The sequence below is a fragment of the Ips typographus genome, linkage group LG2 (genome assembly GCF_016097725.1).
Source record: "Ips typographus isolate SLU linkage group LG2, UJ_Ityp_2.0, whole genome shotgun sequence".
Lineage (NCBI taxonomy): Eukaryota > Metazoa > Arthropoda > Insecta > Coleoptera > Curculionidae > Ips > Ips typographus.
In genome coordinates, this window is record NC_138423.1 from 7,756,645 (window position 1) to 7,784,644 (window position 28,000).

General features: G+C 36.3%; 2 protein-coding genes and 1 pseudogene across 2 annotated transcripts in view; 2 read left to right on the forward strand and 1 right to left on the reverse strand.

The window, feature by feature from the left end:
* PolA2 (DNA polymerase alpha subunit B) overlaps window positions 1-28,000 on the forward strand; it is a 54,969-nt gene that overhangs the window by 23,553 nt on the left and 3,416 nt on the right. The window contains 2 exon segments of the mRNA XM_081972020.1: window positions 17,665-17,861; window positions 17,864-18,100. Coding sequence (XP_081828146.1) covers window positions 17,665-17,861; window positions 17,864-18,100 — 434 coding nt within the window.
* Window positions 10,785-15,933, forward strand: LOC145723974 (uncharacterized). The gene is made up of 2 exons (XM_081972019.1): window positions 10,785-11,112; window positions 14,957-15,933. The coding sequence occupies exons 1-2, from the start codon at window positions 10,980-10,982 to the stop codon at window positions 15,784-15,786; spliced, it is 963 nt and encodes a 320-aa protein (XP_081828145.1). The 5' UTR covers window positions 10,785-10,979; the 3' UTR covers window positions 15,787-15,933.
* On the reverse strand, window positions 23,527-27,649 carry LOC145723973 (cilia- and flagella-associated protein 61-like; annotated as a pseudogene).

Sequence of the window (28,000 nt, forward strand, 5' to 3'; positions counted from 1 at the left end):
TTCACCTCATTCTAACAGCAACACAAATTGTCACTTTTGACCGCGTTTACAATACTACTACTAAGTGAATGTAATGCCCACTCGGTGCAGAAAGTCATTCTTAACATTTTTGGTATCTTTCAATATTTCCGTAACACTAACAGTTCGCGAGATATTCGACTTTTTTTTTGGAAATTGCATCAAAATTTTATAATTCTCTATCTCCGCCATTTTTTAGGTTTCAGCGACTGTAAAAAGCTCAAAATGTTTGTCTTAAACTGATTTTATTTATTGTGCAAACCACAACACGATTGAACAATACAGGGTGTTCAAAAAACAAAAATAAACACAGTTACATTTTATACTAACGCTCTGCCAGTTGTGACTACGTTTACCCGGTTCTAAGTGAATGTAATCCTAGTTCACTGAGTGCAGAAAGTCATCCCGAACATTTTTAGTTTCTTGCAAAATTTTCGTAACTCTAACCGCTTCCGAGATATTCGATTTTGTTTGGGAATTGTATCCAACATTTTGAAATTTTCGCAACTGCGCCATTTTTAGTGTTTCAGCGACTGAAAAATCTCAAAATGTGCGCTTCGAACTACTTTTTCAGCTCATGCTAACCGCAATACGATTGAACATATACAGAGTGTTTAAGAAACAACTAGAAAAACAGTTACATTTGATACTAAAGCTCTGCCAGTTATGACCGCATTTACCCGGTTCTAAGTGAATGTAAATCTAGCCTACTGGGGTAGAAAGACATTCTGAACATTTTTGGTCTCTTGCGAAATTCCCGTAACTTTAACCGTTCCCGAGATATTCGTGTTTGTTTTTGTTTTTTTGTGGAACCTACATAAAAATTTTGAAAATTCCGTATTTCCGCTATTTTTTGGATTTCAGCGACTGAAAAAAGCTCAAAACGTCCGTCTTGAACCGCTCTTCCAGCTCGTGCTAACCGCAACACGATTGAACATATACAGGGAGTTCAAAAAACAATTAAATTTGAAATCAACGCTTTGCCAGTTTTGACCGTGTTTACCCAGTTTTAAGTAACTGTAAACCTAGTCCACTGGGGCAGAAAGACATTCTGAACATTTTTGGTCTCTTGCAAAATTCGCGTAACTCTAACCGTTCCCGAGATATTCGTGTTTGTTTTCGTTTTTTTGTGGAAATTACATACAAATTTTGAAAATTCCGTATTTCCGCTATTTTTTGGATTTCAGCGACTGAAAAAAGCTCAAAACGTTCGTCTTAAACCGCTCTTTCACCTCGTACTAACCGCAACACGCTTGAACATATACAGAGTGTTTAAGAAACAAATAGAAAAACAGTTATATTTGATACTAAAGCTCTGCCGGTTTTGACCGCATTTACCCGGTTCTAAGTGAATGTAAACCTAGCCTACTGGGGCAGGAAGACATTCTGAACATTTTTGGTCTCTTGCAAAATTCCCGTAACTCTAACCGTTCCCGAGATATTCGTGTTTGTTTACGTTTTTTTGTGGAAATTACATACAAATTTTGAAAATTCCGTATCTCCGCTATTTTTTGGATTTCAGCGACTGGAAAAGCTTAAAACGTCCGTCTTGAACCGCTCTTTCAGCTCGTGCTAACCGCAATACGATTGAACATATACAGGGCGTTCCAAAAACAATTAAATTTGAAATTAAAGCTTTGCCAGTTTTGACCGCGTTTACCCGGTTCTAAGTGAATGTAAACCTAGTCCACTGGGGCAGAAAGACATTCTGAACATTTTTGGTCTCTTGCAAAATTCCCGTAACTCTAACCGTTCCCGAGATATTCGTGTTTGTTTACGTTTTTTTGTGGAAATTACATGCAAATTTTGAAAATTCCGTATCTCCTCTTTTTTTTGGATTTCGGCGACTGAAAAAAGCTCAAAACGTCCGTCTTGAACCGCTCTTTCAGCTCGTGCTAACCGCAACACGATTGAACATATACCTACAGGGCGTTCAAAAAACAATTAAATTTGAAATTAAAGCTTTGCCAGTTTTGACCGCGTTTACCCAGTTCTGTAAACTGTAAACCTAGTCCACTAGGGCAGAAAGACATTCTGAACATTTTTGGTCTCTTGCAAAATTCCCGTAACTCTAACCGTTCCCGAGATATTCGTGTTTGTGTACGTTTTTTTGTGGATATTACATACAAATTTTGAAAATTCCGTATTTCCGCTATTTTTTGGATTTCAGCGACTGGAAAAAGCTCAAAACGTTCGTCTTGAACCGCTCTTTCTGCTCGAGCTAACCGCAACACGATTGAACATATACAGGGAGTTCAAAAAACAATTAAATTTGAAATCAACGCTTTGCCAGTTTTGACCGTGTTTACCCAGTTCTAAGTGAATGTAAACCTAGTCTACTGGGGCAGAAAGACATTCTGAACATTTTTGGTCTCTTGTAAAATTCCCGTAACTCTAACCGTTTTCGAGATATTCGTGTTTGTTTTCGTTTTTTTGTGGAACCTACATACAAATTTTGAAAATTCCGTATCTCCGCTATTTTTTGGATTTCAGCGACTGGAAAAAAGCTTAATACGTTCGTCTTGAACCGCTCTTTCTGCTCGAGCTAACCGCAACACGATTGAACATATACAGGGCGTTCAAAAAACAATTAAATTTGAAATTAAAGCTTTGCCAGTTTTGACCGTGTTTACCCAGTTCTAAGTGAATGTAAACCTAGTCTACTGGGGCAGAAAGACATTCTGAACATTTTTGGTCTCTTGCAAAATTCCCGTAACTCTAACCGTTTTCGAGATATTCGTGTTTGTTTTTGTTTTTTTGTGGAACCTACATACAAATTTTGAAAATTCCGTATCACCGCTATTTTTTGGATTTCAGCGACTGGAAAAAGCTCAAAACGTTCGTCTTGAACCGCTCTTTCTGCTCGAGCTAACCGCAACACGATTGAACATATACAGGGCGTTCAAAAAACAATTAAATTTGAAATTAAAACTTTGCCAGTTTTGACCGCGTTTACCCAGTTCTAAGTGAATGTAAACCTAGTCCACTGGGGCAGAAAGACATTCTAAACATTTTTGGTCTCTTGCAAAATTCCCGTAACTCTAACCGTTCCCGAGATATTCGTGTTTGTTTACGTTTTTTTGTGGAAATTACATGCAAATTTTGAAAATTCCGTATCTCCTCTTTTTTTTGGATTTCGGCGACTGAAAAAAGCTCAAAACGTCCGTCTTGAACCGCTCTTTCAGCTCGTGCTAACCGCAACACGATTGAACATATACAGGGCGTTCAAAAAACAATTAAATTTGAAATTAAAGCTTTGCCAGTTTTGACCGCGTTTACCCAGTTCTGTAAACTGTAAACCTAGTCCACTGGGGCAGAAAGACATTCTGAACATTTTTGGTCTCTTGCAAAATTCCCGTAACTCTAACCGTTCCCGAGATATTCGTGTTTGTGTACGTTTTTTTGTGGATATTACATACAAATTTTGAAAATTCCGTATTTCCGCTATTTTTTGGATTTCAGCGACTGGAAAAAGCTCAAAACGTCCGTCTTAAACTGCTCTTTCACCTCGTACTAACCGCAACACGATTGAATATATACAGGGAGTTCAAAAAACATATTAAATTTGAAATTAACGCTTTGCCAGTTGTGACCGCGTTTACTCGGTTCTAAGTGAATGTAAACCTAGTCCACTGGGGCAGAAAACAATTCTGAACATTTTTGGTCTCTTGCAAACTTCCCGTAACTCTAACCGTTCCCGAGATATTCGTGTTTGTTTTCGTTTTTTTTGTGGAACCTACATACAAATTTTTAAAATTCCGTATTTCCTCTATTTTTTGGATTTCAGCGACTGGAAAAAGCTTAAAACGTCCGTCTTGAACTGCTCTTTCACCTCGTGCTAACCGCAACACGATTGAATATATACAGGGAGTTCAAGTTTAAAAACCTTTTAAGTTTGAAACGACGCCGACGTTCTGCCAGTTTTGACTGCGTTTATCCGGTTCTAAGTATAGACCTAGTTGACTACAGAAAGTCATTCTGAACATTTTTAGTCTCTTGCAAAATTTCCGTACCTCCAAACGTTCTCGAGATACTCGAGTTTGTTTACATTTTTTGGAAATTGCATCAACATTTTGAAAATTTCGTATCTCTGTCATAAGGAAGGAAGCCCCAAAGAAAAATAACAAATATTTTAATGAAAGTGTATAACAAAGTCGTCAATTTACTGGTATTTTACTTGGTGCTTATGAATTTAATCATCCAAATTCGATAAAAATTAATGTTATTTTTGAATGAACTAGTTTATGAATATTGCTTCAATAACGGTTTCAGATCAGGTCGTTCTACTATGACAACGTTGAATTCTGCTATACATCACATTTGTGATTGTGTCAATAACAGGACATTTTTCATAAAAAATAGAAACATACAAAACCGAGCATTTTTGCGAAAAAACCCTTAAATTTATTAAATATAAGTTTTCTACGCCCTAACTAGTTGCATGAGAACATTCAAGACTAATTGAAAAAATAAGGCCAATCAAACAAATATGTAGTAATTGACTTAGGGGTGATTTTATAAAGTTATGCCAAATACCCCTATGATGAATAATGGTTCACCAGATGCCGATTTAGGCTCGTGCCATCTATTATTCTAAGTTCATTCACTTTCCTTTTAATTTTTTAAATCAGCCCCTATAACTTTTACGGGGTCATAATGAGTGTTTGATAAATTAATGCACAACTTTTCTGAATGCCAACTTAACTGTTATAATAATGTAACAAAGTGTTACAATTGCAGACAGGTTAGAGGCTGTGCTTTTTTACTAGCAATCTGTTGATGATGTTCTCGTGCTTAAAGATCTCAATGGCTTCTCTAGTTAATCTAGGATAGTAACGTTGTAATCGATCCAAAACCTCCACCTCTTCAAAACGAATATCGTGTCCTCTGGAAAGTGCATGTTCTGCCAACGCTGATTTCTCGATCTGTCCCAGTCTTCAACTTCTCTTGGACTCTACTATTCTATGAAGGATCCTGTTTGTCCTTGGCCATGGTAAGTAAGTCCAACCAACTTTCTCCTAAACATCACCCGTTTGTTGTCTACGTAGTTTGATGTTTCTTGGGCGAGTGGCTCTGTTGAATTGTTGTCTACTGTATCCGTTCCATCCGAAAACCCTTTCCAGATGTTTAAGCTCCTTTTCTAACTCTGATGGTTCGCAAATCTTTCCTGCCCGCTCCGATAGGGTTTTGATCACTCCTCTTTGTAAGGCTAGGGTGATGATTAGATCTACTATTGAGATAACGATCGAGGTTTCCTTGTCACAATTACATCCAGGAAAGGTAGACCAGTGAAGAGGTAGAGTTTAGATGTACCAAGAATTGCTGCAGTTCATCTTCACCGTGGCTCCAAACTCCAAAGGTATCAGAAACCAGCACTTTGGTTCCTTTGGAGCGGTGGCCAGAGCATTTACTTGTAATTTTTCTATAAAATAGTTTGATATTACCGCACTGAGTGGACTGCCCATTGCTACACCATCATTCTGTTCGAAGAATTCACCCTGCCACTGGAAGTAAGTGGTGGTTTAGCAGAGACTGAACAATTTGGCGATGTCCACTGGAAAATCTCGTTCTATCTGCTCCATATAGTCGTTTTGATGGGTACCATAGTTAATGAAAAAAACAACATCAAAACTCACAAGGACGTCACCTGGAGATAAGGTTAAGGCATGCAATTTGTCCATAAAATGTGCTGAGTCTTTTATGAAGCTGTCCGTCTTTCCTATTTTTGGTTGAAGGAGTGTTGTAATATACTTTGCTATCTCATACGTAGGGCCTCCGAGGTACATCCGGCTTATGTATTTTAGGTAAACCATAAAGTCCGGGAGGAAGGGCCTCTGATTTCTGTGGGCCTATTCTTGAAAGCAGGGAACGGAGCTCCCAAGAAAAGTCTTGATAAAATGTGACAGAAGAAGCCTGACACTGGAGAGTTCTTGTCCCATTCTACAGACATTTTTCTTGATAACTCCCTTCCCTTGTTTCAAGAATATGCACCCTGGAGTATCGAGATATCTTCAGCAGCGACAGTCGTGGAATCTTTAATAAGTTGGTTTGTGGTCCTGAGTATTCGAGCTGTTGAGTCACGTGGCAACTTCAGTCAGTTGTTGATATGATCACTGTTGCGTTTCCTTTATCAGCAGGTAGAGCTCGAATCAGATGAGAAAAGGCCACCGCATCATCAATGACGCAGTTTTTAAAACTATTTCTTTCTCCTTCTACAGTTGCCGTCGCATTAGATATAATCAGAGGCGTCCTATTAAAATATTCCCGAAAATATATTGTTAAGCGGTCAAAAAGCCACTTGGCAACGTAGTACGGTTTTTACTTGGACACAATTAAAACAGATGCGGCAGCGGCCAGGGACATTTGGACCTTTTTATATGCTTTTACTAGCCGGCACTCTAAACGGTGTTGCCAAGTTTAAAAAAATGTAGTGGCGGACAGGGAGACTTAGGGGGTTAGGTTAGGTTCCGTTTTAGTCTGGTGTTTTGGTTGTATTGTTGATGGTCGCAGTTGAAGTTCACATAGTGTTATGAATAAAAAACGTTATTTTGTCAAAATGTCTTTCAAAAAGGTTGGAAAGAAAGGTGTTATCATATACAGCCAAGGCCGTGAAATCGTCAGTAACGTCTTACAATTTATGAAGAAAGAAGCAGAAGGAGTTTCCATTCCTTTGAAAAACTTGTTGTCTTTTATTTTCTTTATTAAAAACGACGAAAATGTTTCATTTTACTGATAAAATAATAGCACGCCACTGACTGGCTGCAACAACTTGGAAAGTAACGAGAGCAGCAATATTTAAAGCGAGACGTACAGAGATCGTGACATCATCGTTTGATGACGCCTGTGGCCTTTTCTTAGCTGATTCGAGCTCTAAAACGAGGATCTCGAGCAAAAACTGCAAAAAAACGAGAGTCAAAATTGACGCCCTCTAGCGTCTAAACGGGGCAACTCAACCGTGCCCGTTCAACGTCACGTGATAACCACGTTCATTAGTTTTCTTTTGTTATACGGTGGTTTTATACAGAGTGTTTCAAATAAGCGAGTTATGGACGATTTTTTGGAAAAGTGCACACGAAAATTTAATCTAAATTAGGGATCTTTTGGTCCTACTATACTAACGGCGACCATTTTGGATTTTTCTCAATCAAAGTGATTTTTTGAACTAATTTGAACACAAATCTCACGTCCATTTTGCTCTAACTGGCAATGTTTCGGAGATGACCTTGAATTGATGTCAATTTTGACACTTTAGGGCGTGGCATCCTTTCATAATGACATTTTGACAAATGACACTTTACGTCATTTTTGTACTATTAACCGGAAGGTATTTAAGCAGTTGCGGTTAATATTGAAAATAAGAAATTTTCTGAAAAAAAATCAAAAGGTGTCACCCTTGAAAATTCTTGACAATTCTAGTTTTTAATTTTTCAAGGTAAAACGGTGCATGGTACCAAAAAAGTGTATAGAATGTAAAAGTTGCACTTCTGGTAAAAATGTCAGACCTCTAACCGAAAACGTTCCTGAGATATTGAGCAAAAACAACAAAAAACGATAGTCAACTTTGATTCCCTTTAGCGGCTAAACGGGACAACTTAGCCGTGCCAACTCAAAGTCACGTGATAGCCACGTTCATTAGCTTTCTTTTGTTATACGGTGGTTTTATACAGGGTGTTTCAAATATGGGAGTTATGAACAATTGAATATCGATACAAACATTTTACATCAAGTAGGACTAGAATTTGACGTAGATTCAAATAATCGAATAAAAAATTATAAGTTTGGTAGGTTAGGAAAATTTGAGACACCCTGTACCTGTACTGATGGATCATCTAGGAATAAAGTAGACGCAAATATCTACAAGATTCATATTAAGGATGTTAAAAATTCAATGAATCACCCTGTAAACTACTCTATTGTATTGTCAACTCGGTTATTTTGACAATTATAGGGTGGTTCAATATACTGTTACGATTTTCCCGTGGGTTCACACAAAGTCAATTTAACTCAACAATTAATAAATTTATTAACACTTCAAAACACTCCGTACAATAATTAACACAGCTACTAAAAACACTACTACAATTCCACAATTATTCCACTATTTAAAGTTTACCGCGTTCCCAAATTCACTGTTACACTACACTACTAACTCTCTGTCGTCGACGACGCCGCTTCTTTTATATTCGCAAACCACGTTCTAGAATGACCGCGAAACGCTTCGCGGGTTGCCTCGAATCTTCCAGGTATGGCGCTTCCTTCTGTGGCCTACTTTAATACGCGCCCGGCCAGATATTGCGGCGCATCGGTTTCATCGAGTATCGAGCATAGTAGGCCCAAACCGTAACAATACCAATTTGTAGCCCTTGAAATTGTTATTTGACCACCTTGTATAGCGTTTTTACCTGAACGGTCGAATAACTGAATTATTTAGTTGAAACTGAGTTGTTTGCTGTAAAGTTTGAATTTGACAGTTTTTATTGCGACAGCCCATAGCTCTGTTATTTTGACAGTTACAAGGTGGTTCAATGTACCAATTTGTAGCCCTTGAAATTGTGTTTTGACCACCTTGTATAGCGGTTTTACCTGAAACGTCGAATAACTGAGTTATTTACTGTTAAAACTGAGTTGTTTGCTGTAAAGTTTGAATTTGACAGTTTTTACTGTGACAGCCCATAACTATGTTATTTTGACAATTACAGGGTGGTTCAATATACTAATTTGTAGCCCTTGAAATTCTCTTTTGACCACCCTGTATAGCGTCTTTACCTAAAACGCCGAATAACTGAGTTATTTACTATTAAAACTGAGTTGTTTACTGTAAAGTTTGAATTTGACAGTTTTTACTGTAACAGCCCATAAGTCTGTTATTTTGACAGTTACAGGGTGGTTCAATATACCAATTTGTAGCCCTTGAAATTCTCTTTTGACCACCCTGTATAGCGTCTTTACCTAAAACGCCGAATAACTGAGTTATTTACTGTTAAAACTGAGTGGTTTGCTGTAAAGTTTGAATTTGACAGTTTTTACTTTGACAGCCCATAACTCTGTTATTTTGACAATTACAAGGTGGTTCAATATACCAATTTGTAGCCCTTGAAATTGTCAAAATAACAGAGTTATGGGCTGTCAAAGTGAAAACTGTCAAATTCAAACTTTACAGCAAACCACTCAGTTTTAACAGTAAATAACTGACTGTATCAAATTTTGTAGCGTTTTCAGAGAACATTGGATAGGAAATTTATTGAGGATTCCAAAAATATGCTTAAAACTGTAATTTTCTCACTCAAAGTTCATTTTACAGGCGATTTTGTTCGTGACTGTTTTTTCAAACTGTGTTTCTAGCAGTTCAAACTGACACCGTTTTTCTTCTTGACCATACCAAATTTTGTAGTTTTTTTTAGGTTACTGGATAGGAAATTTAATGAGGATTCCAAAAATGTGCTTAAACCTATCATTTTCTCACTCAAAGTGGGTTTTACAGGCGATTTTGTTCGTGACTGTTTTTTTAAACTATGTTTCTGGCAGTTCAAACATTGACACCGTTTTTTTTTCTTGACCATACCAAATTTTGTAGTTTTTTTTATGTTACTGGATAGGAAATTTAATGAGGATTCCAAAAATGTGCTTAAAACTGTCATTTTCTCACTCAAAGTGGGTTTTACAGGTCATTTTGTTCTTGACTGTTCTTTCAAAACTGTATTTCTGGCAGTTGAAACTTTGACACCGCTTTTCTCCCTGACTGTATCAAATTTTGTAGCGTTTTCAGAGAACATTGGATGGGAAATTTAATGAGGATTCCAAAAATATGCTTAAAACTGTAATTTTCTCACTCAAAGTTGGTTTTACAGGCGATTTTGTTCGTGACTGTTTTTTCAAACTGTGTTTCTGGCAGTTCAAACTTTGACACCGTTTTTCTTCTTGACCATACCAAATTTTGTAGTTTTTTTTAGGTTACTGGATAGGAAATTTAATGAGGATTTCAAAAATGTGCTTAAAACTGTAATTTTCTCACTCAAAGTTGGTTTTACAGGCGATTTTGTTCGTGACTGTTCTTTCAAAACTGTGTTTCTAGCAGTTCACACTTTGACACCGCTTTCTCTATTTGAAGCGGCTTAGAACAACAAGACAATGCGTTGTATACGGATTGTGAAGTTTTTAAATGACATTTGGCTTCTTTCTCTGTCGATTTGTATTATGAACAAGGCTTAAATCTTTAACCTTATTTGATTCCATCTTTTTCTAATAGTAAAGGCTTAAAATAAGATTGACTTTATATTTTTCCAATCTTCAAAAAAGCTGCGATAATTACGAGGCTTAACTGAGCCGACTTGGTGAAGCGGCTTGATTAAGCCTACAATGTATAGGGTGGGTCACTACCAACAATATTGTACCGACGTTAAAAGGTCTTAAAGACCAAAAGTAACGGCAACGTCGCCTGTACAATTTTCAGATCGATGATTGGGCTCTTTCACTCCGTTTTATCTATGAATTGAACTCTTTATCTATCTAGAAGAAAACCGAAATAATAGTAACACCCTAGGCCAATCTAATTATTTAATTTAATCGAAAAATTGAATATTACCACCACATTACAAAATGACGTTTAATTAAAAGACAGTAGATAATTATTCCTCTAATTTCTTCTATATCCTTCTGCTTAATTACACGGACGGAGCAACTAAAAAGAGACAGGACGATTAAAACCACGAGTGCAACAAGGACGTTTTACGTGTAGTACAAGAGCGCAACGCAATTCAATTAGCTTTAATTAGTTTTCAGCGTAGCGTCACTCCAGGCCAGGCAATTCGAATCGATACTTGCTCGTTTGTTGCTGCATTCGAATCAGTTTTTTTTTTGTTTTAATTAATTGTAAATAAACATTATCGCCTTGTTTATGAAACGATTTAAAGTGCATTAAGTAGGCCGGTGAAATCAAATTCGAAGCGGAATAATTAGTAAAAATGGATCAGCACCGTTTGGTGGATTTGGTGAAGCAAATGCCGCAATTATGGGACCGGAACTGTCCAACGTTCAGGGACAAAGAGGCTAAAGAGCGCGGTTGGGAAGAAGTCGGTCGCAAAATGGATCAACCAGGTACGTATAGCCCATATTTTTACCTATTTCACGAAGAAAAAAAAAGGGTAATAATTGCGTCTGTGCCGTTAATTAACTTGAATTCCGAAGTAAGGTTAAGTGGATTTTAATTCGTGCTTATAGCACATACGCGTGCAATTGGCTTGAAGGCTGGCGTTGTTGCCGTTTTGAACGGATTGTCTGGAAAGTTTGTTTTATAATTGAAATTATCATCAGTGATGGGAAAATTACCGGTAAAATATTTTACTTTACCAGGAAAATTCGACCGGTAAATTACCAGCAAATTACAAATACTGTGTTTTTGGCAGTTCACCAAATTTTTACCAAATTTTGTAGTATTTTTAGGTTACTGGATAGGAAATTTAATGAGGATTCCAAAAATGTGCCTAAAACTGTAATTTTCCTCACTCAAAGTGGGTTTTACAGGTGATTTTGTCCCTGACTGTCCTTTCAAACTGTGTTTCTGGCAGTTCAAACTTTGACACTGCTTTTCTCCCTGATTGTACTAAATTTTGTAGTGTCTCTCAGGTTATTGGATAGGAAATTTAATGAGGATTCTAAAAATGTAATTAAAACTAATTTTCTCACTCCAAGTGGGTTTTACACGCGATTTTGTCCCTAACTGTCCTTTCAAACTGTGTTTCTGGCAGTTCAAACTTTGACACCGCTTTTCTCCCTGACTGTACCAAATTATGTAGCGTTTTTAGAGAATATTTGATAAGAAATTTGATGAGGATTCCAAAAATGTGCTTAAAACTGTAATTTTCTCACTCAAAGTGGGTTTTACAGGCGATTTTGTCCCTGACTGTCCTTTCAAACTGTGTTTCTGGCAGTTCACTCTGATAACGCTTTTCTCTTTGACTGTACCAAATTTCGTAGAGTTTTTAGAGGTTATTTGATAGGAAATTTAATGGGGATTCCAAAAATGTGCTTAAAACAGTTATTTTCTCACTCCAAGTAGGTTTTACAGGTGATTTTGTCCCTGACTGTCCTTTCAAACGGTGTTTTCTGGCAGTTCAAACTCTGACACCGCTTTTCTCTCTGACTGTACTAAATTATGTAGCGTTTTTAGAGAATATTTGATAAGAAATTTGATGAGGATTCCAAAAATGTGCTTTAAACTGTTATTTTCTCACTCTAAGTGGGTTTTACAGGCGATTTTGTCTCTGACTGTGTTTTGGCAGTTCAAACTTTAACACCGCTTTTCTCCCTGACTGTACCAAATTATGTTGCGTTTTTAGAGAATATTTGATAAGAAATTTGATGAGGATTTCAGAAATGTGCTTAAAACTGTCATTTTCTCACTCTAAGTGGGTTTTACAGGCGATTTTGTCCCTGACTGTCCTTTCAAACTGTGTTTCTGGCAGTTCAAACTTTGACACCGCTTTTCTCCCTGATTGTACTAAATTTTGTAGTGTCTCTCAGGTTATTGGATAGGAAATTTAATGAGGATTCTAAAAATGTAATTAAACCTAATTTTCTCACTCAAAGTGGGTTTCACAGGCGATTTTGTTCCTGACTGTCCTTTCAAACTGTGTTTCTGGAAGATCAAAATTTGACACCGTTTTTCTTCTTGACTGTACCAAGTTTTGTAGCGTTTTTAGAGGTTGCTGGATAGGAAATTTAATGAGGATTTAAAAAATGTGCTTGAAACTGTCATTTTCTCACTCAAAGTGAGTTTCACAGGCGATTTTGTTCCTGACTGTCCTATTAAACTGTGTTTCTGACAGTTCAAACTTTGACACCGCTTTTCTCCCTGGCTGTACCAAATTTTGTAGCGATTTTAGAGAATATTGGTTAGAAATTTAATGAGAATTCCAAAAATATGCTTAAAACAATTATTTTCTCATTCACAGTGGGTTTTACAGGTGATTTTGTTCCTGACTGTTCTTACCTGACAGTTTCTGACAGTTCAAATCTTGACACCGTTTTTCTTCCTGGCCATACCAAGTTTTGTAGTTTTTATAGATTACTGAATAGGAAATTTAATGAGGATTCCAAAAATGTGCTTAAAACTGTCATTTTTTCACTTATGGTGGGTTTTACAGGTCATTTTGTTCGTGACTGTTCTTTCAAAACTGTGTTTCTGGCAGTTCAAACTTTGACACCGCTATTCTCCCTGACTGTACCAAATTTTGTAGCGTTTTCAAAGAACATTGGATAGGAAATTAAATGAGGATTCCAAAAATATGCTTAAAACTGTAATTTTCTCACTCAAAGTTGGTTTTACAGTCGATTTTGTTCGTGACTGTTTTTTCAAACTGTGTTTCCAGCAGTTCAAATTTTGACACGGCTTTTATCCCTGACTGTACCAAATTTTGTAGCGTTTTTGGCGGTTATTGGATAGGAAATTTAATGAGGATTCCAAAAATGTGCTTAAAACTGTCATTTTCTCACTCAAAGTGGGTTTTACAGGTGATTTTGTTCGTGACTGTCCTTTCAAACTGTGTTTCTGGAAGATCAAACTTTGACACCGTTTTTCTTCTTGACTGTACCAAGTTTTATAGCGTTTTTAGAGGTTGCTGGATAGGAAATTTAATAAGGATTCCAAAAATGTGCTTGAAACTGTCATTTTCTCACTCAAAGTGAGTTTCACAGGCGATTTTGTTCCTGACTGTCCTTTCAAATTGTGTTTCTGGCAGATCAAACTTTGACACCGTTTTTCTTCCTGACTATACCAAATTTTGTATTTTTTTTTAGGTTATTGGATAGGAAATTTAATGAAGATTCCAAAAATGTGCTTAAAACCGTCATTTTCCTCACTACAATTGGGTCTTACAGGTGATTTTGGCAATGACATTATAATTGTCGTTCCTCTTCTATTAGACGTGAACTGAGCGAGATGGAAATTGACGTCATAGACGTATATTTATTTACAAATTTTTAAATTCGGGAATATTCGTGCAGAAACAACTTCACATCCATATTTTGACAGTATTCAGACATTCGGGTAACTTTTTGTGCAATTTTTCAAAAATTATTTATTTCTCGCTTATTTGAAATATTTTTCAAGCTCCATGGAGCGAGTAGAGCGTTTTTGACGCTAGAGGGCGTCAAAGTTGCACTTTCATACAAAACCCGCTCAAATGCTTGTTTATAGGTAGATGAGTAGAAATTGGACAGTCATGACGTGTAAATGTTTATTTTGAGCATATTTCAATCGGTTATAAATCGTCTCCATGGAGCTATAAAATGGCAAAACTTGCAGGAGAAGGATTTTTGACAGATGTGAAGTTATGGTGTGTTGTTTGTCTTTGGAGCTAGTTGCATATGGCGAACTGCTGCAAACTGTCAAATACCACTATGAAGCTATAAAAGTAAAAAAACACGCTCAAAAGCATCGCAGTTTTAAATCATTTTAAGTTACATTTTATAGGTTTATCAGTTGAATTTTTGCTTAAAAGTGTTTTAAACATTCTGTTGAGATCAACAAATCCATGTTGAGTAGACGTATATTAACAGTATTTTTAGTGGATTTGCAAAGTATAAGAAAATAGAATTAAAGCAAAAGTTGAAAAAAAAAACTTAAAAAAATCTGGCAACTTTTTTTAAGACGCTTTTGGGAGAATTATATCATTTAAGGGTTGGCAACACAGACATTTACTGTGAAATTAATTTGGCAAAAATGTTCATTGCAAATTATTGTGGATATTTACAGATGTCTAAAACGGCTCTAAGGCTCTTTAAAACAAGACTCGGCTAAACTTCCATTCCATTATTTGAAGAAAATCTACGTAAATATTAGTAACTTTTAGGACTAATTTTATGGCGCAAAATCATTTTTTTGTTGCACACTTAGTAACTACTTTTTTTATGAACTTACTGATTGTGTTGTTTGTTATAGGCAGTTTATGCAAGGAGGCCTTCAAGGCACTGCGGGAAAAATATCTTCGAGAACGTGCCAAAGACCAGCAACATCCAGATCAAAATTGGGATATGTTAAAAGAGTTACAGTTCCTGGAACCGCACATTGTTCCGCGTTCCAGCTGTAGAAACGGTCCGTTTTCCTACGACGACGATATGTCCATCAACTCTGACTCGGATCCCACTGATTTCGATAAACAATTGATTCTTATGGTGCGAAAAGCGTCGCCAATCTGGGACCGCAACTCCAACACCTATCCGAACAAAATGTCCAAGTACCAGTTGTGGGAACAGATTGGAACTGCTTTGAACAGGGACGTAAACACGTGCCAGTTAAGATGGAAGGCCTTGAGAGAGAAGTATATCAGGCAGAAAGCGAAATTTTTGGAAGGCGAAGCCAAGTGGGAATTACTGGATGACATGGTGTTTCTGGATAAAGTAATACAGTACCGTCGGAAGCAGGGTGATTATCCTCCAGGACATCACGGTGAAGGCAGTGGAGCTTTGCACAGGAACAGTTACCCTTCATACCATCATAATGAAGGTAGTTACATACAGTGCAACACAGATGGGGAGGAATACAACTATACGGATTCTTCAAACGACTTTTTGTCGATAGTGAAAGAAGAAAGTGCAGTGCTTCAGGTCGCAGACAGCTCGAACGCCTGTAAAAGACTAAGGGCACCGTCGGTGGGAAGTTATGGGGAACACAGTTCGGAGAAAAAGACCAAATTCAATGAATGTGGAGAGTCTTCTAAAAGTGTCATAGCAAATAATAGTGAAAAAAACGCCAGAACAGTTATTTGGTGATTTGGTGACCAGTTTGCTCACTAAAAAACCGGAGAATCAGAGAAATTTGTATATGATCGAGATAATGAGAGTACTTTCGAAATAGTCTGTAAAATTAAATACCATACGTAATATTTATTGAGATAATTATATTTTTATACAGAAGAACGGCTTTTTTACTAAGATTTGTTATAAACCTTTAAAGTTTGTTTGTCCTCCAGCAATTAACGTCATTTCATCACAATGGCGCCTGGAGGACAACTTTCTAGTAATGTTTATTGAACAAGTTATAGAATTTAACTAATGATAAGTAAATTATTGTGTTTCTGGCAGTTTAAACTTTAACACCGTTTTTCTATCTGACTGTACCAAACTTTGTAGTGTTTTTCAGGTTATCGGATAGGAAATTTAATGAGGATTCGAAAAATGTACTCAAAATAATAATTTTCCTTACTCCAAGTAGGTTTTACAGGTGATTTTGTCCCTGATTGTCATTTGAACTGATTTAAATATGTGTTGCACCCAACCAGTTTTTCCTAAATAACTTGAAAACAGTAAAAGTTACAAAAAAATTGCAAGAGATCCTAATCAACTCCTAATCCCGTAAGTTTGCAGGACCGTTTTTGCTTCCATTACACAGGATGTGCAAAAAAAATATGGTGGTTCACTATTTTTCTCACCCTGTACGCATTTTTTAATATAAATTTTTTTACTCTACACCACTGGAAAAAGAGGCTCAAACGGTTCTTTTAAGTGGTTGAACCACCCTGAACACCCAAAAATAACCGAGTTACAGGTTGTTCCAATTTGACACCACAATTTCAACTGATTTGATGCATCAAACCAGTTTTTGCTAAATAACTCAGAAACGGTGGAAAGTTACGAAAAATTTGAAAAAGAGCAAAATGTTCGTAAAGAACTGTTAAACTCATCTCTGGAAGTTTTACAGTTCGTCAGTGCTGCTACTATACAGGGGGTGCGTAAAAGTTGTAGTGATTGAGATTTGTTGGCCACCCTGGACGCAATTTTTAAGATAGATTTTTTTGCTTTACACCACTGAAAAAAGGAGCTCAAGACAGTTAATTTGAGTGGTTCAACCTGCCTGAACTCACAAAAATAACTGAGTTACAGGGTGTTCAAATTTGAAACCACAATTTCAACTGTAATTCAAAAACGGTGAAAGTTACGAAAAGTTTGAAACAGAACAAAAATGTTTCAATTAGACCCATAAATTACTGGTCAAATTGCTAAATTTTCCTGACACTGAATTTTACTTTTCTAATTTTACTTTACCTTATTCGTAAATAACAGGTCACAATGGCGCCTGGAGGACAACCTTTCAGTAATGTTTATTGAACAATTATATATTTCTTGAAATATGTAATTTAACAGAGTAAAACAAATTACAGTATCCTGAATTTAAGCTATAACAACTTGATGGTACATTCTAATGGTAAAAAGTTTATATGGGGGTTATCCAATACTATTCGTTTCCCAAATATAGCGTGTAAAAACTACAAATATTTAGGAATTTTATTATTTTGGAACGCTCTGTATATGTTGAATCGTGTTGCGGTTAGCACGAGGTGCAAGAGCAATTCAAGACGAACATTTTGAGCGGTTTACAGTCACTGAAACCCTAAAAATGGCGGAGATACAGAATGTTCAAAATTTTGATGCAATTTCCAAAAAAAGTAACAAAAGTGAATATCTCGGAAACGGTTAGGGTTACGAAAATTTTGCAAGAGACCAAAAATGTTCAGAATGACTTTCTCAAAGGTTTTGAAAGCTTTTTTTAAAAAAGTAAAATATCTCAGAAATCGCCAAAGTTACAAAAATTTTGCATGGGACCAAAAATGTGCAGAATAGTTCACAAATTTAATATTTTATTTTTTTTAGATAATCTACAACTAGTCATCGCATGCGGACCATTCACGGTTCAAGACAATCTATTATTCGAGCCGCTCAACGATCTTCTCGCCTACGTCAAAGAGTACAAACCTCACGTGCTCTTCTTAACCGGACCATTTTACGATATAACGCATCAAGGAATCGTTGGTGGAGAGCTGAAGGCGGCCTACGGCGCCCTTTTTCAGCGACCTTGATCGAGGAGATCATGAAACAGACTCCAGCAGAGACTCACGTGGTTCTGGTGTCATCGTCAAGGGAACCTCATCATTTTCCAGTGTACCCCACGCCGCCTTATAAGCCGGAACCGTACCCCAATTTGACTTTGGTGCCAGATCCATGTATGGTTAATATTAATGGACTAGTTATTGGAGCCACTACAGCTGATACTGTATTTGACATTGGGAGTTACGAAATTCATTTGTAAGTATTGTCCCAAGAACAAGCAAAAAAAAAAACAAATTATTTGATAGGAAATTAATGAGGATTGGAAAAATGTGCTTAAAACAGTAATTTTCTTACTCCAAGTGGGTTTGACAGGCGATTGTGTCCCCTGACTGTATCAAATTTTGTACGGTTTTTCAGGTTAGTGAATAGGAAATTTAACGAAGACCCCAAAGATGTTCTTAAAACACTTATTTTCTTACTCCAAGTGGGTTTTACAAGCGAGTTTGTCCCTGACTGTTCTTTCAAACTGTGTTTCTGGAAGTTCATACTTTGACACCGTTTTTCTCTCTGACTGTACCAAATTTTGTAGTGTTTTTTAGGTTATTGGATAGAAAATTTAATGAGGATTGGAAAAATGTGCTTAAAACAGTCATTTTCTTACTCCAAGTGGGTTTGACAGGCGATTGTGTCCCTGACGGTATCAAATTTTGTACGGTTTTTCAGGTTATTGGATAGAAAATTTAATGAGGATTCCAAAAATGTGCTTAAAACAGTAATTTTCTCACTCCAAGTGGGTTTTACAGGCGATTTTGTCCCTGACTGTTCTTTCAAACGGTGTTTCTGGCAGTTCATACTTTGACACCGCTTTTCTCTCTGACTGTACCAAATTTTGTAGTGTTTTTTAGGTTATTGGATAGAAAATTTAATGAGGATTCCAAAAATGTGCTTAAAACTGTCATTTTCTCCATCAAAGTGGATTTTACAGGTGATTTTGTTCGTGACTGTTCTTTCACACTGTGTTTTCTGGCAGTTCAAACATTGACACCGCTTTTCTCCCTGACTGTACCAAATTTTTAGCGTTTTTAGAGGTTATTGGATAGGAAATTTAATGAGGATTCCAAAAAGATGCTTAAAACTGTTATTTTCTCACTCAAAGTGGGTTTTACAACTGATTTTGTTCGTGACTGTTCTTTCAAACTGCGTTTCTGGCAGTTCATACTTTGACACCGCTTTTATCTCTGACTGTACCAAATTTTGTAGTATTTTTTAGGTTATTGGATAGAAAATTTAGTGAGGATTCCAAAAATGTGCTTAAAACAGTCATTTTCTCCATCAAAGTGGATTTTACAGGTGATTTTGTTCGTGACTGTTCTTTCACACTGTGTTTCTGGCAGTTCAAACATTGACGCCGCTTTTCTCCCCTGACTGTACCAAATTTTTTAGCGTTTTTAGAGGTTATTGGATAGGAAATTTAATGAGGATTCCAAAAAGATGCTTAAAACTGTTATTTTCTCACTCAAGTGGGTTTTACAACTGATTTTGTTCGTGACTGTTTTTTCAAACTGTGTTTCTGGCAGTTCATACTTTGACACCGCTTTTATCTCTGACTGTACCAAATTTTTTAGCGTTTTTAAAGGTTATTGGATAGGAAATTTAATGAGGATTCCAAAATATGCTTAAAACTGTTATTTTCTCACTCAAAGTGGGTTTTACAGCTGATTTTGTTCGTGACTGTTCTTTCTAACTGTATTTCTGGCAGTTAAAACTATGGCACCGTTTTTCTTCCTGACTATACCAATTTTTGTAGTTTTTTCAGGTTATTGGATAGAAAATTTAATGAGGATTCCAAAAATGTGCTTAAAACTGTCATTTTCTCCATCAAAGTGGGTTTTACAGGTGATTTTGTTCGTGACTGTTCTTTCAAACTGTGTTTCTGGCAGTTCAAACATTGACACCGTTTTTCTCCCTGACTGTGCCAAATTTTTTAGCGTTTTTAGAGGTTATTGGATAGGAAATTTAATGAGGATTCCAAAAATATGCTTAAAACTGTTATTTCCTCACTCAAAGTGGGTTTTACAGCTGATTTTGTTCGTGACTGTTCTTTCTAACTGTATTTCTGGCAGTTAAAACTATGGCACCGTTTTTCTTCCTGACTATACCAATTTTGTAGTTTTTTTCAGGTTATTGGATAGGAAATTTAATGAGGATTCCAAAAATATGCTTAAAACTGTTATTTCCTCACTCAAAGTGGGTTTTACAGCTGATTTTGTTCGTGGCTGTTCTTTCAAACTGTGGGTCTGGCAGTTCAAACTATATAAAATAAGTAATAAACTCCATAAACTTATAAAACTACAAAATCTGTTTAAAAGTAATACAATAATGTAAATAATTTTATTATGCATTTTATAGTTCGTGTGTTGTTTTTTGGCAGTTCTGACGTGTAACTGTCTATTCTGATATATTTCGATCTGTCACAATGAAGGGTAACTGTCAAATACCACTCCATGAAGCTATAAAACTACAAAATGTGGTTAAAAGTAATACAAACAGAGTAAATCATTTTATAGTTTTATGAATTGTTTTTTGGCAGTTCTGACGTGTAACTGTCAAATACCACTTCATAAAGCTATAAAACTGCTTAGAAGCACTGTTACAGCTAATACAGTTGTAAATCATATTAAATGCTTTTTTATAGGTTCATGACGTGTTTGGTATAAACTTTTCTCCATGAATCTATAAAATGACAATTCTTTCTTCAAACTAGTATAATCTGTTGAATCTGTTGAAATTCACATTTTTTACAGTTTTACCAGCAGAATTTGTGACATATTTGACGCGAATCTGTTCTGGTTGGAGCTAGTTCCATATGTCAAAATAAAAACAAAAATATATAAAAGTATAAAAAAACAACATTACAGTTCTAAATCATTTTAAGTAAGTTTTATAGGTTCATGAGTTAAGTTTTGCCAGTTTATCAACAAAATTCTATTTGTTTTCAGATCAGCAAATATTAAAGAAATTGCAAAGTATAAGAAAGTTTTTATTATATCATTTTTGAAGGGTTGGCAAGCCTCTTTCTAAAAGTTGCACAAAAAAATAGAAGAAATCTGAGTTTCCTATAACATCCGGTAGGATGCGCCTAACAAAAACTGTTAAGATACAAAAAAGTTGCTTTTTTGACAGGGCGATAATGGTATTTATTTAGCATGTAGCTATAAAATAAACAATATGACAAATCATGCAAATAAAAAGTAAAAAATAAAAATATTAAAATTAATGTAAAAAAAATAAAATAATAAAATGGACAAATATGGACCTCTTTAAAAACAAGTAACGAATTAAAAGTAAAAACATTATACAAAAAAAACAAGCTAAAGCACTTAAATTACATGTTGTCTTAGGGCTCTTTTAAAATTGTTCAAATTATCACAGTTTTTTATTACATTGGGCAACATATTAAAATCCCGAAGACCTTTGTACAATACTGAATTGAACATATGTGTTGTTCTAAATTTCCACTCAAACAAATCAGAACAGTTTCTCGTGCTGTAACTGTGGACTTCGTCAAAAGACTGATCCGCTTGCATATGGTGGTAACAGTCCATTTTGTTAATTAAACACAACACGTAAACGGCGTACACAATCATTTTTTGGACAGGTAACATGCTTAAAGTCAGTGGACATTGCTACGATGGGAGTATCGCAATATGCACCTCCTTGTTCGATTTTGCACAATCTGGATCGGATCTATCTTAAAACCGTACAAAAGAGCAGAACAAAACTTGAGATGAGGGGCCGCAATACAGTTATACAATGTTGTTTGCTTTAAGTTTCAATTTAACAGTTTTCACTTTGACAGCCCATAACTTTGTTATTTGGCAGTTACAGGATGGTTCAATATACCATTTGTAACCATTGAAATTCTCTTTTGACCACCCTGTATAGCGCTTTTAGAAGGGTTTAAACCTGGCAATAACGCTGCGAATTCACAAAAAATTACACAATTTCTGAATTTAAATATCTAAAAAACTGAAATAGTTAGAAACTTTGATCAATTTCCATTTTGTAGCATTTTGCATCTTCTTTCCAGCGGTATATAAAAAATCTAGATTGGAGGCCAAACCTAGCAACAACGTTGCAAACTCGCAAAAAGTGACCCAAATTTTGGAATTGAAATATCTCAAAAACAGAAAAAGTTAGAAAATTTGTTCTACCGAAATTTTGTAGCATTTTTCATCCTCTTTTCAACGATATATAAAAGTCTATATTGGAGTGCAAATTACAACTTCACAAGGCTTCAAACCTAGCAACAACGCTGCAAACTCACAAAAAGTGACCAAATTTTGGAATTGAAATATCTCAAAAACTCAAAAAATAGAAATTCGTTCAACCGGCATTTTGTAGAATTTTTTACCCTCTTTTCAACGATATATAAATAATCTAAATGGAGTGCAAATTACAGGTTCGCAAGGCTTCAAACCTAGCAACAACGCTGCAAACCTCGCAAAAAGTGACCCAAATTTTGGAATTGTCATATCTCAAAAACAGAAAAAGTTAGAAAATTCGTTCTACCGAAATTTTGTAGCATTTTTCATCCTCTTTTCACGATATATAAAAAGTCCTATATTGGAGTGCAAATTACAACTTCACAAGACTTCAAACCTGACAACATCGCTGCAAACTCACAAAAGAGTGACCAAAATTTTGGAATTGAAATATCTCAAAAACTCAAAAAATTAGAAAATTCGTTTCAACCGGCATTTTGTAGAATTTTTTACCCTCTTTTCAACGATATATAAATAATCTAAATTGGAGTGCAAATTACAGGTTCACAAGGCTTCAAACCTAGCAACAACGCGCTGCAAACTCGCAAAAAGTGACCCAAATTTTGGAATTGTCATATCTCAAAAACAGAAAAGTTAGAAAATTCGTTCTACCGAAATTTTGTAGCATTTTTCATCCCTTTTTTCAACGATATATATAAAGTCTATATTGGAGTGCAAATTACAGCTTCACAAGGCTTCAAACCTGACAAACATCGCTGCCAAATGCACAAAAAGTGACACAATTTTTGAATTAAAATTTCTCAAAAACTGAAAAAAACAGTCTGGTCTCCATAGACAATTGTCTTCCAACTCTCGAAATGTAGCCCACCTTCTTTGAAATATTTCGAGTTGTATAAACAGCATGGGCATAAAACTTTCAGTTCGGAATCAAAAATTACTCCCAGATACTTTATTTGACTCTCGTACTTAATCCTGGTGCCCATTCATAATTACATCGAGCTGCTCCAAAGAGACGTTTCTCAACCTACTTTTTCTCCCCAAACAGACAAAACTTTGACTTGAGGGATTGACACTAAGCTTATTATTACATAGGCATCTAAATATATTCTCCAAATCGTTGTTTATGTTCGTCTGCATAAGATTCAAGTTACTCCCAGATATGTAAATCATTGTATCATCTGCGAACAGCTCGATGCAACACCGATCCACAGCCCCAAATCTGATGGTATCAAAAGAAATTGTAATGTCGATTTGCATTTCCGAAAAATTAAAAAATATAGAGTGCATCGTTTCCACATACCAGCTTGACATTCATGAGTTTCCTGTTTAATAAAGGCTTTTTGACTTTAATTTAAAAGAATATTGCGCGCATAGAGCTGAGACAAATTAAATCACTCAGTCATGTTATTTTAACTTTTATTTAGAAAACAGAGGACTCTTATCAAAACCTTCTAAAATATTCCTCACCACCAAAGGATGAGCGTACATTGGCAAGTAGTTCAAATTCTCTTGTATAAAGTCAAGAACCTTCTGTTCCAGGATTTTTCGGATACATCATACTAGGAAACTTCCTTTCGATTTCATCTTGTTGTTCATTGGTCAAAGGTTGCCATTTTTCTCGTTTTGTACATTTCAATAATATCAGTTATCAGACACTCGTCCTCGGTACTCACCGAAGAGGTCATAATGTTATTTAATTCATTCAGTAGTCGGTTCAAATCGATCGTGGTACACGGCGTAGGCCCAAGGTTGCTTAAAATATTCGAAAAAAATCGGATATCATAACCATTTCGAAACGCAACTGCCAAGTTGTTTAGTAGTTTTTTCGTGTTTTCCCCAAAGACAGTGGATATTTTTTACGTCTATAGGGAATTTGGTGAGACAAGTGATGGTTCCACGCGACTGTATTCATTGAAATGCAACTTGAAGAATCCTTGATGGTCGAGATTTCTGCCAATTTCCAGTTACAAGCACTTGACCGTAATTCTCCATCGAAACTGGCAGCTTCTAAGGGAATTCGCCTACCCGGTTTTCACTACAGATAGATAATACAAGCCCCCAGGAAGTCTGCAATACCTCATTATAGGTTTTTTCATATTTCGGTACTAAACGGTTCCCGAATATCCATATGGAAATTCCAACAGTGTTTTTTGGGATCACTTCTTTTTACAAATCCGGGAACTAACATGTTTCGAATCTGTTGTCCGAGTTTTCTACCAATTTCCCCTCTATGAAATATTTATGCACCAAATTAGTTGCAAAATAACGTCTCGAATATTTAGTTAAGGTGCCAGCTCCGTAGATTCGTTCATCGTTAGTTTTGCAGTATTATCCACTACAAGACGACCATCAAATACTAAACCAGCTTGATTGATCACCTGGTAGATTTTAGGGCTGATGCTTTTGTCGTCGAAACAAATACAGCTTGGCAACCTGAGCTCCAAATTTTATGTTTTTGACTCAAATTTTACGTTAGTAACGATGTTTTTCTCAAAATTGTACGTCCCAGTTGATGAAGTAGTAGGAAGAACATACTTGTATGCCTTGTGCTTCCCAATAGACTCCATAGTAGCGTTATACACGTCCGGGTCGTTAAACACGGATACATTATGTCTGCGTTTACGGTCCAATGTTCATCATATAAGGAAAAGGTTCAACCAATACCAATTTTAGATCCTGGTATCCCATATTCTAGCAAAGCCTCTAAACAACTGTACGCCTGCAAAAAATGTCCGTAAACTATAATTTTCTCTTCGTGGTACTCTCCTTTGCGTAAGTGTTTCAGTTTCACTATAGCGCTATTTCCGTCTGCAGCCAATGTGATTAGAAACACGTTTTCAGGGTTTTCTGCAAAGGCAACCGGTACTCGTGCAAAGGTTTTTGAAACTTCTCACCACACATTAGAAACAGTAGGTCGTATCTTAGTGATTGTTGATCGTTCAACACAATGTAACGTTCTTTTCTGTTGATTTGCGTGATCGTGCCTAATACTACGTTGACATAAGTCTTCAAACTGATCATGTCCATATAACGTTCGGTCATAAAGTTTTCTGAAGGGTGAAAAGTTCCTTAACTTTTTTGGGTAGTTTCTGGTGTATTCCATCCGGGCATACTAATGCCACATTGTTATAGTTAACCATGTAGTTAAGGTTGTGGGTGCGAAGCAGCAGTGACTCTAGGAAAGCGTATGCAGTATTGCTGCACACGACCACAACAATTCTTGTATTAATCTGATATCTGTGAATGCTGCTCGGAGAAATTGTACTTAAGTAAAGAGCGTAATGGTCTCTTTTCAGCAAAGCCCGTTTACACAGTAACCTTCTTCTGTAAACATTTTAAAGTCATAGTCTGGCATTCTTCGTGGTAGAATTGGTTGCATCCATGCAGCAAGCTTGCTACGGGTCTGTCTTTGTAGGTTCCTTTGTCGTAGCTTTTATGTTTGTAAAACAGTACTTGGTAATCGCTAAGCCGATGCAACTCTCGTTTAAAAACCTGCCAGCGTTATGGAATATGGGTGAAATCACTAAACTCTCAATCACTCCAAAGGTACCAGCTTTTAAAACGTGTAAAGGCACCCAGTGACTGATGTCATATTGTGTATCGATGTGTTCGATGTTGTGTTCCTCGCTCAGTACGGCTGTTCCAATCACATGACCTTCGCAAAGGAAGACAAAACACTGATACGGACTATTTTCAAATTCCATGAAGATTTCAAAATGCGACAGCACTATAGCTCTAGTAGGTATAGTGCTAACAACGTGGTAAACCTCGGGCATGTGGTGATGATGGCTACTTGGCCTCCACAAGTTCCCAGTAAACTGATTTTGTGACAAACAAATAGGTCGTAAGGATAGTTGCTAGTTGGACGAGGAGTGACTCTGTTGAACCTAGTCATCCCAGTGTTCAACTGAACAACTGCTAGGAAGGCTGATCACCACATAATCCCTGTCGGGGAAACCATTCAAATGATGCTTCCAGCAAATAGTACAGTCCAATGTTATGGTCAGCGTGTGTGGCAGCACTTCGATGCAAAACGGCATTGCTTTCTCCAAAAAAATTTGGGCAGTTTAGTTTAACTTCTACTTGAAATACTTTTTAAATCTTTCTCCATCATGTCGCGTAAGCCAAACGCGGGTCAACTTCGTAGGATTTCACTTTTCCATTTCCTTCATATTTCCAAGCTTGTCGTTGAAGCCATACCAACTAAATCGCGGTTAACATTTCTTTATCTCACTTCATCTTCGGCAAAACAACAAATCGGAGCTGGTAAACACCAAAGAGTATTCACTGTCACTTTCAGAACTATTCACTAAGAATTCATCTTCACCGATCGTAACGTTTGAAGTTCCTTCGGGTTTCCTTTCATCTTCTAAATCTTCCGCTAGTCGGGTCCTACAAAGTTGATCAAATCAATTTGGCTCAAACTATCCATTCGATGTTGTTTCTTCACTTTTTTTACGTAGTCCTGAAAGGGTAACAATTCAAATTCTTCATTAAGCAGCTCGTGATTAACTAGTCATTTAAAATCATTACGGATACTGCAGCTCCTTGATATTCAGCTACAATGTATGTGTCTTCCACAATCTTTATGTCTTGTAAGCAGTTCCGCTATGTAGTAATGACCGTACAACTCTACCAACCTTTTTGAATATAGATTAATCAAAGGCACTAAATCGTCATTATCTTCTTCTACTGCTCCTCCTGATTTTGTAGGTCATCATAATAGAATCTCGTTTCACTTTAAGTATTGATGCGTTTTGCTCTTGGTGCTGCACTCTTTCGGTAGTATCCTGGTGGTAAATTCGACCATACAATCCACTTTTTTCTACCCAGGAGGAAGAATAAGCAGTAGGAATTCCAAATTAGAGATGATCTAACATGTAGTGCAGAACGGGCCGAACAAAGAACATTTCATACTTGGGATCGTAAGCTAGCAAATGTATCCAGAAAACATTCCTTGTTTGGGTACATCGCAGACCATATAAGGACTTAACCAGTACACCCTTCACTTTGTGCACCGAAGGGACATTTGGTGAGTTATGTAAAGTTATCACTCCCACTAAATGTCCGTGTTCGTCTTCGATTCCTAAAGTTAAGAACCGAGTCAAGACTTATTTCTTCTACGACTCGATTTTCGCCGAAAAGTCGTGTTACTTCATCGGTCAGTAGGTTTGCAATACTTTTGGCGTGTTCCCTGTTGAGGCGCTTAACATTTTGCGGGTTCAACACGAAATAGTTTGAGCCGCCGCTTTTCGAATTTATACTGTGAAACTCTTTTTCGGATGCTTTGGAATGGTCGCCGTCCTCCATAATCCAAATTTCAATCTTCAGACACAAACTGTCATGTTTGGCAACTTACCAACATGACAGGGTTGAGGTTTCTAAAGTCGTTTTTACATGAACTGATCAAAAGTAACATTGGGTACGTTTTAAACTGTTAAGTTGTGAAATTTTTTAAGTTTCAGACAAGTGAAAGACTTAGTTTGGAAAATTAATAGAAACCAGTAAATGACTTTGAAACGGTGAAAATTACATGATCTAACCAGTTTTCATAATTTTCAAACAATTTCTGAAAGACTTTAGTCTTGCAGTTAACTTGAGAAACTTAAAAACTGTCTTTGTAGGCATGAAAACTACTTGTTTAGAATTGACCACAAATTCACACATTTAAACCTTGAGAATTGACTTGGACACCAAAAGTAACTGGAATCAATGAAAGTTTTTATAATTTCAGACAAATTTCAATATTTTAGTCTTGAAAATAGTCTTAAATACAGGATTTTGACATTAGATTCTTGAAGACAAACTTTTCAAGTATTTACTCTTCATTTTCTTAGAACTCTCTTAGACTATTTTTAGTGGCTTAAAACAAC

Excerpts from the sequence above, each read along its gene's own strand:
- LOC145723974 (XM_081972019.1), top strand. The coding sequence starts at position 10,980 with ATGGATCAGCACCGTTTGGTGGATTTGGTGAAGCAAATGCCGCAATTA. Across the intron at positions 11,113-14,956 it reads TCGCAAAATGGATCAACCAG|GCAGTTTATGCAAGGAGGCC; the intron begins GTACGTATAGCC and ends TGTTTGTTATAG.